This window comes from Mesoplodon mirus (genome assembly GCF_964341445.2).
Source record: "Mesoplodon mirus genome assembly, chromosome: 8".
Classification (NCBI taxonomy): Eukaryota; Metazoa; Chordata; class Mammalia; order Artiodactyla; family Ziphiidae; genus Mesoplodon; species Mesoplodon mirus.
The window spans coordinates 36816169-36836202 of NC_138984.1; the positions used below are offsets into that span (position 1 = coordinate 36816169).

At 40.3% G+C, this 20034-nt stretch overlaps 1 protein-coding gene across 2 annotated transcripts in view; it reads left to right on the plus strand.

The window, feature by feature from the left end:
• The window catches only part of SATB2 (SATB homeobox 2), a 192202-nt gene that overhangs the window by 144742 nt on the left and 27426 nt on the right, over positions 1–20034 (plus strand). For both annotated transcript variants that reach the window (XM_082630128.1, XM_082630127.1), the window contains exon 10: positions 11725–11922. In XM_082630128.1, coding sequence (XP_082486254.1) covers positions 11725–11922 — 198 coding nt within the window. The remainder of the gene's footprint in view (positions 1–11724; positions 11923–20034) is intronic.

Genomic DNA, 20034 nt, shown 5'->3' on the forward strand with positions numbered 1-20034 from the left:
TCCTTTTTAAAGAAATAGCTTCTATTTTATGATTACTTAAGTAAAACATCCTCGTTTTATTTTGTATTTTTTATTTTTAATTCTCAAAGGCATTTCTTTTCTTCTTTAATGTTATTTATTTTGAATAGGTAGCATATGTTCATTGTACAAGCTTCAAAGAGAAACAGAAGCGTATACAGTGAATAGTTTTCCTCCATCCCTCACCCCCTTAGCCATCCTTAGAGGCAGCCACTGCTAACATTTCTCCTCTATCTTTGGAAACACAAATGTATATACTTTTTTTGTCCCTATGCACAAATGACTAGCATACTTTACATGTGATTCTGCTTGATTTTTTTCTTATAAATCTCAAAGATCTTGCCACATCAGCACACAGAGCCCCTTCTTCTTTTAAGCTGCTGTATAGTATTCAATGGAATGGATGCGCCATGATTTATGTGACTCTCTTCCTTTGGTGGATGTGTAAATTGTTTCCAATCCTTCCATATTAAAAATGATGGTGTTGACATTCCAATTGACCTCCTTGCCAGCAATGCCCAAGGGTCCCAGCCCCTATACCCTCACCTAAGACATTTTAAATGACTCAGCTGACTACAGTTTTGGCAAATATAAAACATTTACAATAAACAAAAACAAAACAAAACAAAACCCTGAACAACTGGAACCTCCCACGTCTCCCTCTCCCATGAGTTGGGCCACTGAAAGTGAAGCTAGGGCTCCCGCAGGCAGGGCCCAAGCTAGTGGTCTGGTCTGGCTCCCCTGCACGTGCAGCGGCATCTGGGGATGGAGCCGCATGCCGCCCTACTGTGCTCTTCCCGGGGCCCACCTCCCCTCTGGGGCCTGTGGGCCCATGCAAGCATTGCAGAGGCCCATCAAGCTGAGTGCCACCTGCCATTTGTGGGGCGGCAAGCAACAGGAAGAGACCACGCACCCCCGAACTGTCACTTGCATGCCCCAGCTTCATTTTTTAAAATGTAGAAAATGAAGAAAAGTGTAAAGGCAAAAACATGAATCACCCATAATTCCACAATCCAGAGGTAGTTGCCATTAACCTTTTAGAGTCTTCTAATGTGTAAGTGTGGGTTTGCACATGCGTGTTTATATCCTAGTTGGGATCACACTGTAATAAGACAAGTTAAACCTATAATTTTCTTAAGGTCAACTTTTCATGTGGGAGAGTAAATTTATGAATTATAAAATATCTTCAGTCTCATTATTTTGTTTCTTAGCCTTTAGAAACTATTGCCCAAGGATTGTTTTTGCCACTTTGCACAAAAAGTGGTTTGACAGTTACCTTATTTATTAAGTTCTCTTTACGGAGATGGCTTTATTGGGGCTGGGATTGCTCAGGCTATTGGAAGTAAATGTTTGATTACCCCAATCTCTGGTGTAAAAAGTGACAGGAAAAACTGGCCGTATGATGCCAGTTGGTGATGAGTTGGTGGTCTAAGTCTCACTCACAATGCTTTTGCTTTTGTTGTCTTGTCTTCAGTGTGTAAGGCAGACTAAAATGAGGCATGTGGCCTTGACTGAGTAGCTGCCCCTTGCTGCTGGGCAGGTTTCTTTGGAACACATTTTGACAACCTATCAAAAAGCAGTTTCTACTCTTGTCAACTGGGGCATGTATACTACAATGTCAGGTCTGTCCACCAAATTCAAATGAAAAAAAATTAATATATTTACACTACAGTTACCTTTTTTTTTTTTTTTGCGGTACGCAGGGCTCTCACTGTTGTGGCCTCTCCCGTTGTGGAGCACAGGCTCCAGACGTGCAGGCTCAGTGGCCATGGCTCATGGGCCCAGCCACTCCACGGCATGTGGGATCTTCCTGGACCGGGGCACGAACCCATGTCCCCTGCATCGGCAGGCAGGCTCTCAACCACTGCGCCACCAGGGAAGCCCTACAGTTACCATTTTTAAAAAACTGTTATACCAAGTAGTGAAGAAATTAGGCTTCTCAATATTCTCAAATGGCAAACTAAGTGGGCAGTCAATACAGTGATGCCCAAGCGTCAAGTTGAACCCTTCACTTTCTTCCGTTATCTCTCAGCATAATTCAAAGGATTAGATTCTTTTGAGAAGTGATCAACAGAAATTCCTGCAAGATCTCAGTTTTTACATCAGTCTTATAATAAGGAATTGGGTTCTTTTTACCACTCTTACAATTAATTATATTAACGTTTCATGCCCTAAAACTAGCCTTTATGGGAACCCATAATTAGATATCAATGAAGGTTAATTACAGTTTGTATGCAGTTCATAAAATGTCATATACCTTTGCTAAAGTTTCTGTACTGGTTTTAAGCACATTTTTATGTACTGCAGAAACCCTTGAGTTGCATTATTTTGCCTGTTCATGACATGGCACCTTTAGGAACTTGCATTTGACTTTGAAGCAAATCAGGTTGACATATTAAAAACCATCTTTCTGAACTCTCCAGACCTCTTTCAAAGATGACATTGAGTTAAACCATGGTTCTTACAGTTGGAGAATGTTGGTGCCTGTGAGTGGTTCCTACTGTTTTGATGTAGAGACCGTTTAATCATCTTGCTTGGGACTTCCCTGTTGGTGCAGTGGTTAAGAATCCACCTGCCGATTCAGGGGACATGGGTCTGATCCAGGTCCTGGAAGATGCCACATGCCGCGGAGCAACTAAGCCCGTGTGCCACAACTACTGGGCTTGTGCTCTAGAGCCCCTGAGCCACAACTCCTGAGCCTGCGTGCTGAAACTACTGAAGCCCGTGGGCCTAGGGCCCATGCCCTGTGACAAGAGAAGCCACTGCAATGAGAAGCCTGTGCACCGCAACCAAGAGTAGCCCCAGTTCGCCGCAACTAGAGAAAGCCCGTGTGCATCAACAAAGACCCAACACAGCCAAAACAAAAAAAGATCATCTTGGGCTTCCCTGGTGGCGCAGTGGTTGAGAGTCTGCCTGCCGATGCAGGGGACACGGGTTCGTGCCCCGGTCCGGGAAGATCCCACATGCCGCGGAGCGGCTGGGCCCGTGAGCCATGGCCACTGAGCCTGCGCGTCCGGAGCCTGTGCTCCGCAACGGGAGAGGCCACAACAGTGAAAGGCCCGCGTACTGCAAAAAAAAAAAAAAAAAAAAAAAATCATCTTGCTTTCACAGGGCCAAGACTAGGGTTAGGCATGTAGGCTTGCTAGGTCTTCAGGTGCAAAATTCAAGGAGGCACACACTTTCAGAGTCACATTCCTTAAATTTTGCCTATTAGTCGCTTGCTTGCCTCACTCTAGTCCCAGCCCTGATCTTTCAAACAAGTCTTATGCCTGGTTTTCTGCTGTGTCTGCTTCCCCCCCGCGCCCCCGTACTTACGAGTTTTTGAGGCAGTGTGCATAATAATGAAGGGTTTTTTTTTTGTTTTTATTTATTTATTTTTTTGTGGTATGCAGGCCTCTCACTGTTGTGGCCTCTCCCGTTGCGGAGCACAGGCTCCAGACATGCAGGCTCAGAGACCATGGCTCAAGGGCCTAGCCGCTCTGCGGCACGTGGGATCTTCCCGGACCGGGGCACGAACCCGTGTCCTCTGCATTGGCAGGCAGACTCCCAACCACTGCACCACCAGGGAAGCCCCCATAATATGTAGTTTTGTATCATAGGTATGCTGGAATTTGGACCTGAAGTCAGGGACTAGAAATGTTTCAGTTGTTTTCTCCTTGATATTTTAGTCTAGTACATTTTGCTGTTAATATCTTTCTAGTATTTAAGTGGAGAAGATTCCAGATTCATTCTTTTTGACAGATATGGATGGTTTTTTTCAGGTACATGTTCCATCTATGTGTATATGTATGTGTGTGCATACTTATATAAAGTCATACTAAATCTCTGTACTATTATATAGCTATGTATATCCCGTATTTCTATGGTAAGGAAGGCAACAAGATTTTATGAAATCCCCTCTTGACGTGGGCCTTTATAACAGAGGTTAAGGAGTTGTTCAGAAATAAAATTTTCATTACTGTCAATTACAGATTCACTCTTTACAAACACATCCATAGAAATGTGATACACATGCCCAGAGACAGCTGAAAATTAGTCCCCATGAAAATACAGTTTAGAACTTAGTGTACAATTTTGAGAAATAAAAAAAGAAGCAGATCATTTTTACTTATTACATTCAGGGTATAAAATAATTAACCTTGAACTGTAACCAAATGCTCAGCACAAATCTTTTTTCAGGTTTAGATGACCTCCTCGTCAGGGATTCATTGAAGCCCTTGACAAGTCTCCCTTGCAGTTTAGCCTTTTATCCATTTCAGTTTTCTTGATTAGGTTATCTTGAATCATTAGGGGGTTTATTTATTTTAATAGACACTTATTGGATTCATGAAAGGAGAATTCGGTGACTAAGAAACAAGAGCTGAATATTATCTGGCTCATTTCACACTTCAGAAGAGTCTCAACCAGCTGAAGAGAAATTCTTTCACAGTTACAAAAGTTTGTTTGGGGACTTTATGTGCTTCCGTTTAGAAAGTGAACTGCCTGTGGTTCATAATACGAATTTTCTTTTGAGTCGCTCAGAAAACATTTCCTTTTGGTTACATATGCTGACATTTTCTGTATTGAAGATGTGGGTGAGTAAATGGCCTTTTACATTTCTGTTGCAAGAAGCCTTGTGTCATTCTCCTGAAGAACTGTTCATTTGCCGACTTATTCATTCATTGGGGTTCCTAGATGGGCAAAGGGGAAGGGGGCTTCTTACTATTTGTAGATTGAGTTCACTCGTCACCTCTGTGATAGGTACATCAGGGGGAACAGTAACGACTGTGACAAGGCCTTCCCTTCAAGGCCAGTACAACCTTACTTAACAGGAACAAACGTATTTACTACATCTCTTTTTGGAGATCAGAGCAGACTGTGAACTTGCATTTGTTTCTTAGCAAGTCCTGGTTTGTATTCGTTTTGAAATATTATAAAAACTAGGAAATTTGTCACTAACACAGAACTTAATTTTCTTTTTAAAGGAAAAAATATGGGAACAGGGACACGTTGGAGTTATTACCTGTGTCCTGGGGTAGGAAAACAAATAACTTAGGACACAGTGAAATTTCAGTACCACGGACAGGAGCCCCAGTCTTTTCATCTCCTTCCCCTCCCCCATCACTTAAACCTAAGGCCTGGAGCTAGGATTCAAACCCATATCTGATGGGCTCCAAATTCAGACCCTGGGCTCTATTATTGTTTTCTGAAAGACCTCCTTGTTCATTTGAATAGTCTCAGCATTTGGTATGTAGTTTGGAGAACATGTCACTCATTTATTATCTACTTGAATTTTTAAACCTTTCAATATTTTTATAAGTGTAATAGATATTGTCCTTCCTCATTCATTTTCAATGTGAGAGAGCTTTACAAATTCTCATTTGAACAACAACAGCATACACACGCACACACACATACACGAAAATGGTTAAAATGATGAGAATAGATTTTTTTAAATGATTGATAGTGTTTGGTGCTTATGATATATGTCATTTTTTTAAGAATGAAAACTTCTGGAAGATGAAGCTTACCAAGTATGTAATTTACCACTAGCAGGCCGCTGTGGGCCTTCATTGATACCCAGCAACATGATTTCACTATGAAAAAAAAGATATCTAGGCTAGGGTAAGTGGGGTTCTTGACTTTATCGTAGTCTTTTCTCCAAGAACTTCTTGTTAAAAAAGAAGGAAGGAAGGAAAGTAGGAAGGGAAAGGAAAGAAGAAAGAAAAGAATTCTTTGTCATGTCAGTTTAAAAGCCTTCAATGACTCCCATGGCCCATAGGATTAACAAGAAATTTCTTTGCATGGTATTCGTTATGACCTGACCCCCACCTCCATTTCTAGACTGTGCTTTAGCCACACAAAGTTGTTTCTGATTCCTTGAATGTGATCATTTTATAAGCCCCTGCATTTGCTGATAATGTTATCTCTGCTTGGAACATGATTCCGATCACTTCCTCTCCCCACCTGGTGAAATGCATCTTTATCTTTCAAGGCCCACCTTATGAGTCCTGTTCTCTGTGATCACATATTCCCTGAACTTCATGGTCAGAATTACCTACTCATCCTTTGGTGATCTCAGTTAACCTTTTAAGTAAAAAGCATGGCCCACAGTAGATGGGTGATCAGTACAAGCTTATAAACTAATGTTCTGAGAGACTTCTGCCACTGTTTGCACTTACATAATGTGGTAAATTGGATCACCCTCTTTTCTTTATCTTCTTCATGCATTAGAGATGGGTGAAAAAGAGCCCTCAGAATGTTGACAGGGTTGCTTTTGAAAACTAGTACTCTACCCCAACACTAACTCTTTTAATTTGAGGCCATGAAACATTCGTCTGGGCTAATTTCTATGCACTCTAATAATTTCAGTTCAATCTATGGAGCATTTATTGAACATCTATTATGTGCAAGAAACTATACCGTGGTCTGAAAATGCTAAAGTGAGTAAGAAATCAACAATTTCCCTCCACCCCCATTAAGAAGCTGACTGTTCTGATAGGGGTGCAGGCATGCCCAGCAGTAACAAAAATAATCATCAAATTGTGAAAAGGTGTAAGCAACATGCTTTCAAATTATGCAGGAGTGAGTAAGCAATTCTTACAAGAGATCAGGTGAGACCATGTCAGCTGAACCTTGAAGTACAACTTCTCATAGCGGGGGTAGAGGGTTGAGTAAGATTTTCCAGGAAAGGGAGTAACATGAGCAAAAGCATGAAGATGGGAATATATCAAGCCTATTCAGGGACTGTGAGTAACTCACAGTGGCTGGAGGACACGGTCCATGGGGAAATTGAGGGGAGATGAGACCGTGAAGGAAAAACAGGAGCAAATTGTGGTTCTTATTGTTGCCTCTTCTAATGTTCTTGAATTGTGAACTAGAGGTGTCTCATTTAAGTAAATCCTCGATAAAACTATCAGTTTACTAAAATATAAACTATGGGGTTATTATTCATCTTTCAGAAAGAAATAATGATACCTTTCTTCAAGTAGTAAGGATTCCTAATACATTTACAACATTATTTGTTTTGTAAATTCAGATTGACGTACAACTTTGTAGGAAGATGTGGATTGTAAACAAAATATATCTTGACTGATGTGAGTGTCACCTCACCTGCATAGTTGGGGAAAGGTGGTCAGAGTTGTTTTTTCTGCTGAGGGAAATATATTTGTTTAAGAGGCTGATGAGATGACTAAAATGAGATGTTAGTAGGTATTATTTGCTTATGCCCTGAATGCTTGGGAACTCTTTATCCATTGATCACAAGGATGTAGCCTTTGAACTTACATTCTTTCTCTGGGTTCAGATCTTGAAGGTAAAAGTGTTTTAATCATAAATTCCTTAACATCATTATACTTAGGTTCCATGTACATTTTCCCATGTAAGTTCCAGGTATTCTCTGTATTTTTTTTAAACTTTTTATTTTGAACACACTTTAGACTCACAGATTTTGGAAAATAGTACAGTTTCCATATATTTCTCACATAGCTTCCCCTAATGTAACAGCTACATCACCATAGTGCAATGCTCAAAACCAGGAAGTTAGCATTGTTTTAATACATTAACTAAACTGAAAACTTTATTCTAATTTCACTAATATTTTTAATTAACATTATACTAAATATTAATAGTATTTCCACTGATGTCCGTTTTTTGTGCCAGGATCTCAATCAGGAACCATATTGCATTTAGTTATTTATCCTTAGTTTTCTGCAGTCTGTGACCATTCTTCAGTCTTTCCTTTTTGTTGTTGTTGTTTTTAATGATCTTGCCACTTTTAAAGAGTACTGATTGGTTGTTTTGTTGAAAATCTCTGTTAGGGTTTGTCATGATTGGACTGAGGTTATGCATTTTGGGCAAGACCTCAGATACTATGTTGTGTCCTTTGCAGTGAGTCATATCACAGAGTTCATGGTTGTGAATATGTCATCACTGGTGATGTTGACCTTGATCACTTGACCAAGGTGGTTTTATTCTTTGTACTTTGACCCTGATGGCTAATCATTATCTGTTGTTTCTGACAAATAACAAGGTAATAGATCATGGAATGTGGACCTGGAAGGGAACTTAGAGATCATCTTTTGTAAACCCCTTCTTTTATAGTTAAGCTTCCAGAAGATCCAAGAGGGTAACCACTTATCCAAAGGTCACCCAATAATTTAATGTAAGAGTAGGAACTTAGCAGTTTGGTCTCCAAATTGAATATTCTGTGCTTCCTAGCTGTGCTCTGGCACATGTAACTTACTTAGCCTCAGTTTTCCCATACTAAAAATGTGAAACTGACTATGTGAATATACAGCCAACCTTTGGTCAAAGCTCACAACCAGACTAAAAGAGAAATCACAGCTAGGTATATACACCACAGTTCCTGGTGCCCGCTCCCAAGGCTGGCCAAGGCTGGAAATCAGATGAACTTCTGTACTAGCATCTCCGAAATGAAAATAATTCTCCTGGAATGCTCCACATAACACATAGGGAGCAACAACAAAAAACCTACTTGAGATTTTAACAGAAAAAGGAGATTTGTTTATTAATAATTCATGAGTTCCCATTGAACATGCACGACAGAAACAGTGCTATTCAATAGAGAATACTGTCATCTGTCACTGTTTTATTTGACATTTACACTTTTTTTTTGCCTGATACTGCAAAACTTTCTTGGATGGCATGCAAAAATTATATAAATGAAAAACATCCCAGTGTGGGGACTCTTTATCTCTTCTGTGATGGGTTCACTCAGTTACATATGTGTGTGTTCAGGCAATAGCGTGGCACTTTCTGGCACATGCATTAGCCACCAAACAAGCTAATAAGAGACACTATTGAGAAAACAGAGATAAGCATCCCAAGTGGGCTGGTGGAAGGATCATGTGAATAAAAAGATGGAGGGTGAGATGGGAAGTGAGGTGGAAGAATAGATTTCCGGGAGATGAGTGTACAGATCCGTGGAGTGAGCAAGTGAGTCAGAGTGAGGGGAAAGCGAATCATGGCTGCCGTGAAGAAAACTGACAAAAATACACTGCCATTTCCGATGCAGAATAAATATTTATAGATGGCATCAGAGGAACTCCACCAGCAGGGAATATCGGCATCTAGTAGAAGAGCAAGTTAGAGTTAGGAGCACCTTGCAGTTTTGTGCCACCGTAAGGCTCTTGACAATCTTTCTGCTCAGTAGGTTAGTTATTATTTATAAAAATCAGAGAACCAGCTGATACATTCATAAGCTAATTATTGAAGCAGCTGGGTACACATGGTGCAATATGTCCAAGGCTGTGAAGTATCACAGATTTCTTGGGGCCTGCTGTGGTGAGGGTGCGCTGTTGAAGGCTCCATCCCTTAATCTGATCAGCCAAGCAAACACTTTGAGGGGAAACGAGATTAATAACCCTCCAAATACCATGAATGTGCTTCGTCTTCAAAACTGGGTTCCCTTAAACATGCTATTAGCTCAGCTCCATCCGGGATTTGAGGAAGTTCTCTGGTGCCCTAAGAACAGGGTCTTGTTGCCTACCTCCCTGTGCCAGAAATTAATTTGGTTTGCTTATGTCTGCACACATGATCACACTTGTGTCTAATCCGCTCCCTAATAGCTTCAAGGTCAGGACCTTGCATGTCAGTGGGCAAATTGAGCACTACACTTCTTAAAGACGGATGGCAGACAGCACACAGTCCATAACAAGGTCTGTAGTTTGTTCTAAGTGGTTGTAATGAGTGCAGATTATAACAGCGCACATAAATCAAATGCGGCAGTGAATGTTGTGCGAGACATTCCGAGTATCGTAAGTGGAGATACCACTCAGCTGTCACCTGTCTCCTTTCAAGCTGTGGCTTCCCACAATGCAATTCACTCCTCATGCGGAACAGCAGGTGCTGTCCTCCTTAAGGTCTGGGTATCTCAGAACTTCGTCTTTTGACAGATGCAGGTTTTTGTTTTTATTTTCTGTTTAACGATTGGTCTCCATGCTGTAGCCTCCCCTGGGAGATGTTAAACATACCTGTTTGAAACATTTGAAAGAGTTCAGTTGGAGACTTACTCAGATCTGTGAAAAGGCAGAGAAATGGAGCTTACTTTTTCCACAGATGGTTTGTTTTCCGTTTCAAGAATTCTTTGCTTTGTACAAAGAAACCCTCGAGGAAACACTTGGGGACTAGGAGATTTTTTTAAAAATATAACTTATTTCCTGATAGGGATAAAAATTTAATCGTCTTCAATTTTCATATATGTTGCACCTTGAAAATCAACCATTACCTGTCTCTCAATTGAGTTGGAAAAAAAGAAATCTATGAAAATACTTGGAAAAACATTTCCAAGCAACTGATCAGATATCTTGTTTTCATTCTTCCTAACCCTCTAACTCTCCCCAGCTCCCAGTTTATTGCAAGAAAAGATCAGGTCTGCACAAATGTGGCCTCTCACTTGTAAAAACAAGGCAGTGTTGTGTTACAGATTAGTTTATAAATCCCCAGTGGCTTCACAGTTCAGTGCCTACAGCTGCTGCAGATGGGCCTGGGTTTTTGTCTCTTTGCGGTGCTGCAGCCGGCAGTTGAAGGAGAAAATGGAATGATCAGGTTATTAACATGGAGGCCGCGAGGAAGAGGCTGCACAATGAGAACAGCTGGTGTTGCTGTCTTGGCTGATGCAGCGGAGATAATCAAATCTTGCCTTTTTTTGGGTAAAGGCAGAAGACACAGTGGAGAGTTAGACAAACAACAGCTTATGATATTATAAGGGGTTTTTATAATGCGTGCCAGGAACTTTCATTGGCTTACAAGTTATGATATAGAATTTGTTGAGGTTCGGGATTTATTTTTTACAAAGTCCTTTGTGTTTACTTATGCACCTTTTTAGAAAAATTCTTACTCTTGCAGGAGGCGTGATGTGGGACAGTTCTTGTTTTTAAAATTAGCATCGTAGCTTGGAAATGATGGGTTAGAAAGCTACCGGGTAAAATATTTTGACATGAGTCACTGAGCGATGTTGACAGCATCCTCTGTATTATTTTCATATAATCCATCATTATTTGCATTACATTTTCTTTCTTGTGCAGTTGCAAGAGAACATCCGGATGCCAGAGTTGGGAGGCAGACATTTGCAGGTGTGACCCGTCCGACTGCCTACCTTCCTGCAGGTGTGGCTGAGGCAGGAAGGTGATGGTTAAAAGGGCCTGGAGCCCATGGCATTCAGAGATTGAGCAGGAACACAGTTTTACATTCTAGCTAAGGTTGTTATGGAGGAGTTATTGATAATTGTGAGACTATTTCCTCCCTATTTATACTTAGGTATTTTTTCTTCTTTAGAATTTGCCATTTTGCAATGGCAAAAGTGTTCATCTTCACTTTTTTTCTTGGAATAGAGTACTATCCAATTGGGTAATTTTTAAAAATTGTTGCTGACCAACATGAATTACTCTTTCTGAGAATTGGATAGCTACAATCTTCCTTGAGTATCTTTTACAAAGGAACTGTAAATTAATTGAGAATATATTCAATAGGAAGGGTGATAAGATAATTAATAAAGACCAAAGATTCTCAGGTATCGGTGTAACTATATGCGTGGTCATTGGTTGGTTTTCAGAGTTGTCAGGCTGTATCACTATTTTCCCAGTTTGGTGGGAACAAGTTTGATGTAAAAATATGATAAACCGGTATGGTACTTGACTGCACTCAAGCCCCCCTCTGCTGCTCTGCACTCTGCAGGTTAATTCAAGTGACCTTCTCTGTTTCTAGGGCTGGCTGTGTGAACTGCTCCGCTGGAAGGAGAACCCCAGCCCAGAAAACCGCACCCTCTGGGAGAACCTCTGTACCATCCGTCGCTTCCTGAACCTTCCCCAACATGAGAGGGATGTGATTTATGAGGAGGAATCAAGGCACCATCACAGCGAGCGCATGCAGCACGTGGTCCAGCTTCCCCCTGAGCCAGTGCAGGTGGGCGTCCCCTTCTCCCACAAACCAGAACAAAGCTGTTGGTGCCAGTAGCCATGAAGGGTCAAAGGGGCACGCCACATCACCTCCCCTTGGAAGGTGTCTCATGCCATGTCCCCCAAAACAGAGGTCCCTGTTTTCACAGTGGGCACAGTGTGTGTGTGTGTGCGTGTGCACACATGCTCTCTCTCTCTCTCACACACACACACACACACACACCCACAAATGACTGAGAAGTCTAATCCAAAGGCAGCTGCTTTCCTGAGAGCATTTTACTTGTGGGATTGTGAAGCCAGAGAACTCATGGAGAATTAAATCTCCCAGTTGGAAACCATAGTTCATTGTTTGCATCAGTTCATTTTCTAAAGAAAAAACTCTGAAGTAGCCAATGAATTGATCCAAAATTCCTCAAGGAATATTTCATTAGGCTGAGGAAAAGAAATTTCCACATGAGCTAGGGAATACCACTGAACTCAGTTCAACCTTTGAGAGAAATTGTGACAGATCTTAGTATTTTTTAGATGAGTTCCTGCTGTGTTTGGTTTCCTGTCTTTTAGAAATCTACCTTCATTTGGGTTGCATGTTCTGTTTGCTTAGATTTTTGCTCTCACTGAGAGAAATAATATTTATTTGTGAGAGTCATTGATCTTAACTACCGACACTTGCTGTAGTATAAAGTCAATTACTTTCGGGAAGAAATATTAATGAGGGTTTCTACAGTTAACACCTCTTCGAGTTGTGCCACAAATTGTTTTGTCGGACTGTGAGACTTGTCCTCCTGTCCAGTACCACCAATCCCAACTGCCACCAAAGAGGATCCTCTAGGGCCTGTCTGAATCTCCTTGTGTGTAGTAAGAAGAGGGCCATTGAGGCAGGAGTGCATGCACGTGTGCACATGTGTGTGAAGAATGGAAGATGGGGATGAAGGAAGTGTGGGGCATGGGGTCTTGATCAGAGCATAGGAGAGATGGTAAAGGACACAGTGAAATGCTCAGCCTGAGGTTTCCTGTCACCTTTCCCCTTACTCCACCCTCACATCCCCGGGGGAGAAGCCAGAAGCCAGTGGGCCCATTATATCACTTTTCATCCAGATACTGACATCTCAGTGAGTGCTCTCATGCTCTCATTGGTCACTTTCCAAAGTCATGGAGTGAATCGCCCAGATCATTAGACTCATGAGTTCATAGAGCTATACACATGCAGGAGTCTCTTATAATATCCACAGTGAACTCAGAGGGGAGGTAAAAAGGGGTACTTGGTTAATAAGTGGGAGAGCCCGCTGTCCAGGCTCTGGATTAGTGCTTGGGTGACTCATTCCCCAGAGATGAGCCCCAAGTCTTACCCTTCAGGACCAGCCTTCCCTCTCTTGTCCTTTCCTGGCTGGGGCCTCATCCAAACACCAGGGCACCTCCTTATAGATAATTAGACCAACGTGCTGAGTCACATGGAGGGGTGGTTTTTAGATTTTGAGATTTAGTAGAAATTAAAATTAAACAGGGGCACATTGTAGGTTCACCAACCTTTTATTTTAGAAAATAAATTTATTCAAAAAATTCAAGGTGGTGGGCGTAAGAGCAAATACTGAAATGGAATGTACTTAAAAATATTATTTTGGCTGAATTAGAAAGACCATTAAAATTAGTTGTTATAAAATATATTTACAAATAAAAATTAATAAAATTGTCTAAGTAAAAAAAAATTCAATGGGCACTCACATTTGTTATTCATATATTTCATACAATAAAATAACAAATAAATTAATGAAAAGGATAGCCTTAGGCAAAAGATCTTACAAACGTATAAATTCAGTCATATGAAAAACTCACCATCACCCTTGTTTTTCTCATTTTGATGTGAATTGATCCAAACTTCTGTGTTGAACCAACACAGGACCAATGACTAGCTTCAGGAAACTACTGACTTTGTGTGGACTTTTCATTCAGGGCCCATCTTAGTCAACCCAAGCAAAATAGAAACAGAACAGGAGTGAAAAAAATTGATTTATTATAGACATTAGTAGCATTTCTTTTTTATCATAGGATGATGACAAAGTTGAAAATTTAGAGAAGTTTGAGATAAGAATACTAATACTTGTTTTCCATTAAAATGAGGACCTCCCTTCATTTGGATGATGGCTCTTGTATATTCCTGTCTCCATTCTTTGTCCAGAAATTCTCATCTCTGTGAGGTCCCTGTGTTTAGGTAGCTAAAATGACATTCAACATCATATTTTGTCTTTTAACTGACCATTCTGAGTAAAATAAATCTTAGAAGCAGACAGCCAATTGATTTATGAGTTTTATTACCTTTTATGTTAGTGTGTCAGAACTAAAGTGTGCTAACAATATTTAATGGCTAAGGGTCAGTCTGTAATTTTCCTTTTTAGTTTTAAGCAGTCTGTGGCTATTAACATTAACTTCTGATATCACTAAGAGAATTCACTTATTTTATAAAAGATTATTCCTATCACTCAGCTCTTAGCTAAAGAGTTTACAAATAAGGTAATTTTCTCTACACTGACATTGTCTTAGCCATTGACCTTGATCCCATAACAACTGTGAAAGTCTCCAATACATCACTTTTTTTTTTTTTTTTACATCATGCCTGTCTCAGTGGCACTGCTTTGAATGCTGTATTTCTCTTTCGTGATATGAAAAATGAAGAGAACTTGAACTAACCAGCAAAACTCTTGAGAATGGAGAATAGAGTTAGCACAGCCTCTGTGACTTGGGAAGGACTGTATTCAAAAAGGTCCCAGACTACATAAAAATGTCTGTAATTGTCCAGAAGTTAAGCCGTTGGACTCAGGGTTGGGATTCACTTGTGCCTTTGTATCAATTAAAATTTTAGGAAGATATAATTGCTTACATGTTTTAGGAATTTAAAAATTCATACGTCGGTAATACTACTTTGGTGACGTTACATTTTGTCTCATTAGGCAGAAAACACACCATTTTCAAATTAAAAAAATTTTTAACCTCTTTATTGGAGTATAATTGCTTTGCAATGGTGTGTTAGTTTCTGCTTAATAACAAAGTGAATCAGCTATACATATACATATATCCCCATATCTCCTCTCTCTTGCGTCTCCCTCCCTCCCACCCTCCCTATCCCACCCCTCTAGGTGGTCCCAAAGCGCTGAGCTAATCTCCCTATGCTATGTGGCTGCTTCCCACTAGCTATCTATTTTACATTTGGTATTGTATATATGTCCATGCCACTCTCTCACTTCATCCCAGCTTACCCTTCCCCCTCCCTGTGTCTTCAAGTCCATTCTCTACGTCTGCATCTTTATTCCTGTCCAGCCCCTAGGTTCTTCAGAACCATTTTTTTTCTTTTTTTTTTCAGATTCCATATACCTGTGTTAGCATACTGTATTTGTTTTTCTCCTTCTGACCTACTTCACTCTTTATGACAGACTCTAGGTCCATCCACCTCACTACAAATAACTCAGTTTTGTTTCTTTTTATGGCTGAGTAATATTCCATTGTATATATATCTTCTTTATCCATTCATCTGTCAAGGGACACTTAGGCTGCTTCCATGTCCTGACTATTGTAAATAGAGCTGCAATGAACATTGTGGTACATAACTCTTTGATTTATAGTTTTCTCAGGGCATATGCCCAGTAGTGGGATTGCTGGGTTGTATGGTAGTTCTATTTTTAGTTTTTTAAGGAACGTCCATATGTTCTCCATAGTAGCTGTATCAATTTACATTCCCACCAACAGTGCAAGAGGGTTCCCTTTTCTCCACACCCTCTCCAGCATTTATTGTTTGTAGATTTTTTTTTTTTTTTTTTTTTTTGCGGTATGCGGGCCTCTCACTGTTGTGGCCCCTCCTGTTGCGGAGCACAGGCTCCGGACGCGCAGGCTCAGCGGCCATGGCTCACGGGCCCAGCCACTCCGCGGCACGTGGGATCTTCCCGGACCGGGGCACGAACCCGTGTCCCCTGCATCGGCAGGCGGACTCTCAACCACTGCGCCACCAGGGAAGCCCTGTTTGTAGATTTTTTGATGATGGCCATTCTGACTGGTGTGAGATGATACCTCATTGTAGTTTTGATATGCACTTTTCTAATGATTAGTGATGTTGGGCATCCTTTTGTGTGTTTATTGGCAATCTGTATATCTTCTTTGGAGAAATGTCTTTTAAGGTCTTCTGCCCATTTTTGGATTGGGTTGTTTGTTTTTCTGATATTGAGCTGCATGAGCTGTGTGTATATTTTGGAGATTAATCCTTGGTTAGTTGCTTCATTTGCAAATATTTTCTCCCATTCTAAGGGTTGTCTTTTCGTCTTGTTTATGGTTTCCTTTGCTATGCAAAAGATTTGAAGTTTCATTAGGTCCCATTTGTTTATTTTTGTTTTTATTTCCATTTCTCTAGGAAGTGGGTCAAAAAGGATCTTGCTGTGATTTATGTCATAGAGTGTTCTGCCTATGTTTTTCTCTAAGAGTTTGATAGTGTCTGGCCTTACATTTAGGTCCTTAATCCATTTTGAGTTTATTTTTGTGTATGGTGTTAGGGAGTGTTCTAACACCATACACAATTTCTTTTACATGTAGCTGTCCAGTTTTCCCAGCATCACTTATTGAAGAGGGTGTCTTTTCTCCGTTGTATATTCTTGCCTCCTTTATCAAAAATAAGGTCACCATAGATGCGTGGGTTTATCTCTGGGCTTTCTATCCTGTTCCATTGATCTATATTTCAGTTTTTGTGCCAGTACCATACTGTCTTGATTACTGTAGCTTTGTAGTGTAGTCTGAAGTATGGGAATCTGATTCCTCCAGCTCCGTTTTTCTTTCTCAAGATTGCTTTGGCTATTTGGAGCTTTTGTGTTTCCATATAAATTGTGAATTTTTTTGCTCTAGTTCTATGAAAAATGTCATTGGTAGTTTGATAGGGATTGAATCGAATCTGTAGATTACTTTGGGTAGTAGAGTCATTTTCACAGTGTTGATTCTTCCAATCCAAGAACATGGTATATCCCTCCATCTGTTTGTGTCATCTTTAATTTCTTTCATCAGTGTCTTATAGTTTTCTGCATACAGGTCTGTTGTCTCCTTAGGTTATTAAATTGTTAAATATGGGTAAAATCTGTGATTATTAAGAGGCTCTGATGATGCAGCATATTAAAATACATACAGAAGTCCACCCCACTTGTGGTCACTGAAACGTGCCATTTAAATTTCTTTAAGTAGTTAGGGTACACTATTCCCCAATTTTTCTTAAATTATAAAGATATGAAGTGGTGACCTTTGTGCATAATTACTCACCAGATATAGTCTGTTAAATTAGGGCTCCACAGATGTACTGGATAAAAGAAAGAGCTTGGAATCAGCCCCTCCCCATTCAGTGCTTTCTGTGATGTTGAGAAGTCCCTTAGAGTCAGAGCCTCTTTCCTCACAGAAGGAAGGAAAATTTTCTTGCCCTTTTTTTGCAAATAGTTTACTAATTGCTAGTCTTATACTGCATGCAGATGTGTTTCTTTTTTTTAAGCCCATGAAAGGTTTGAAAAATTCAAGCCCACATTTAGAAATTAGGAGATTTCATTTAAAATCTGGATTTCATGTAACAATCCAGAAATTCGGAAGATCTGACCCCTTGGGCCACATGGCTGGAGCTGACATACTCTATTCAGGACACACACTTGCCATCCTGCTGCAGGATCCCCACTACCCACATGCTGTTTCCATGTGCATATGTTCCATCCACTTTGTTCACTTAGGGTGCTCCTATCCCGTCACTCTGTCCCAGTGAGGCCAGCTGGCTCCACGAGTCCTACATCTGAAGCTGCCACACTAAAGCCACACACGCCTTTGCTGTGTGCTTCTGATTTCTTCCATGGTAGCCATTGTGTGCCATGTATTTTTATAATTTTAACACCTAACAATCCTTGAAATGCATATTTGTTGGAATTTCCCTTCAGGGATGAAGCTAGGTTATAGTTGGGTTTGGGGCTGCTAAGGGGTATAGTCGGCCCCAGAGACTTGGGGGTCCTGGAAGAACGAGATGTTTATTCGTGGGAATTCAGTTCTCTCCAGGTGATGTAGATTTGATGTCATATGGCATTATCCCGTTTCTCCAATTTTCTTTCTGATATTCTAAGTCTCTTTCGAACCCCCATTTAAGTTCCTGCTGTCTAAAAAGTGATTTTCCAGGCTCTGAACACACTTTGCAAACTAGATTCACCTACACTATGGACCCTCAGTGGGGGCAGTATTGCCCCAGGGAGTAAAAATTGATTCTTGGGGGCATAAAAATCTTATTTACAGTTGTTTATTGCCCTCCAAAGGGACATAGTACATAAAGAGATATTCTGTATATCTGGTATTAAAATTTCATGATGCAGGGAAAATGATTAGGAAAAAATGCCTACAAAGGCTCCTTTGGGGAATAATAATGAAAAATAAATGTTGCAAAATGCTAATATATGTAATATTTCTAGTTCATGTATGGATAGCACAAAGAAGACCAACATAGGTGAGATGAAATGGTATGACAAACTAAAACATTCCATGAAAAAGGTGAAATAAATTCCATCATTTACCTCAAAAGGTTGGAACCAAAATTATTTCTTGTGGTTGTAGTGATTTTACCCCTAGTGGTTATTATGACCTGAGGCCCTATAGTGAGGGGATATCCTCAACTCAGAATCAAAAACTAGTTAGGTCAGGGGATTCATTATTACCAATTCCATTTTACAATTCGAAAAACTGGAGCAGAGACCAAGAGCCTTGCCTGAAGCCAGGATCGCCAGCTGAATGAAAACACAGGCGTTTTTGGCATTCAGTCTTTCCTCTGACTTCACTCTCAGTGCAGTAGAGAAGAAAGGACATTGCTCATGCTATGACTAGGTCACTGAGTGGGGTTGATTGGGAAGCATTTGCCAAACTGTTCATGTCTGTGTAGTTTGTGCTTTATTGCTTTATTATATTTCCACCACAGTGTTTCCATGGGTTATTTTGTAAGTTCAGGAATTCTGAGCTTGCTGCTATGTGGTTTCCTGACAAGTACTTGTTTTAAAATTCCATGCCGTACACTGAGTAAGAATGTGAGAGACCTGGTGGATGACAGCTGACACCAGCTTTATACTTTAGCTTGTCTGGATTGCCACCCACTCAGGGTATTCTCAGCATTTTCTAAGCCTAAGAGTGATTTTAAGTTTGTGTGTATCCAAAGTATTATGCCTTTATATTTCATTGCAGTTTTTCTAACATTTATCATGTACATCCATGCTTTCAAGCACTGTGCTATAGATCCTGATAGGAATTAAACTTAAAATTTTATAGTACTCTTGTTCTGGGTCTGCCTATTTACTGCTTTAAAGCAGGTTCAACATTTTACCAGGCTTATCATTTTAATAATTGGAGTTAGCTTTCTATTTCTCATTCTTCATGGGGTTGTTCCAGTGTTTTTGCCAAGCAGAGCTTGCCCTATGAGTGACTAAATCTTCACAACACACCACCTTCCAAATTAAACATCCAGGGTTAGCTATTGGTTGGAAGTGAAATGTCAAGCAGCTGGGTTCCACTTCTCCCAGTCTTTTCCTGTCCTGTGGCAGCATAGAGAACCTTGGTTTCCTGAGTAGCTTGCTCTTCCATAATTGCTGTGTTCTTTAAATAATAGTCTAATTGCATTTTTGAGAGGCAGCGCTGTCCCTTCAGCTCATGCTGTGGGTTACTGATATACTCCTTGTTTCTCAGATCCTAAAACTGAGTAGAAGGCACTTTGCCCAATGCCACTCTACAGGTGAAGGGAGGAAGCAGGATTCGCTGTGTCACTTACGTCAGGACAAATACTCCTCACTGATTTGAGTTTCTGCACTGCTCAGTGCTCAGAAACCACTAAGATCACTAATATAAATTACCTTTATTTATGTCTGTTTTTAAAGGTTTGGGGACAGCAAGGTACTCCTCATATATATTGTTATATTCTTTTCCTTCTGGTAAAATTAAAGTAAGAATATTATCAAACCTTTAGCACCTTGGCCTTTTCTTGATGTTCTGATAGAAAATGAGACTAAACATACTACTTCTGAACATAAAGCTTAGTTGTCTTTTAAAAAATATATATTGCTATGGAATAGTTAGAGAATGTTCTTGCTATTGTCCT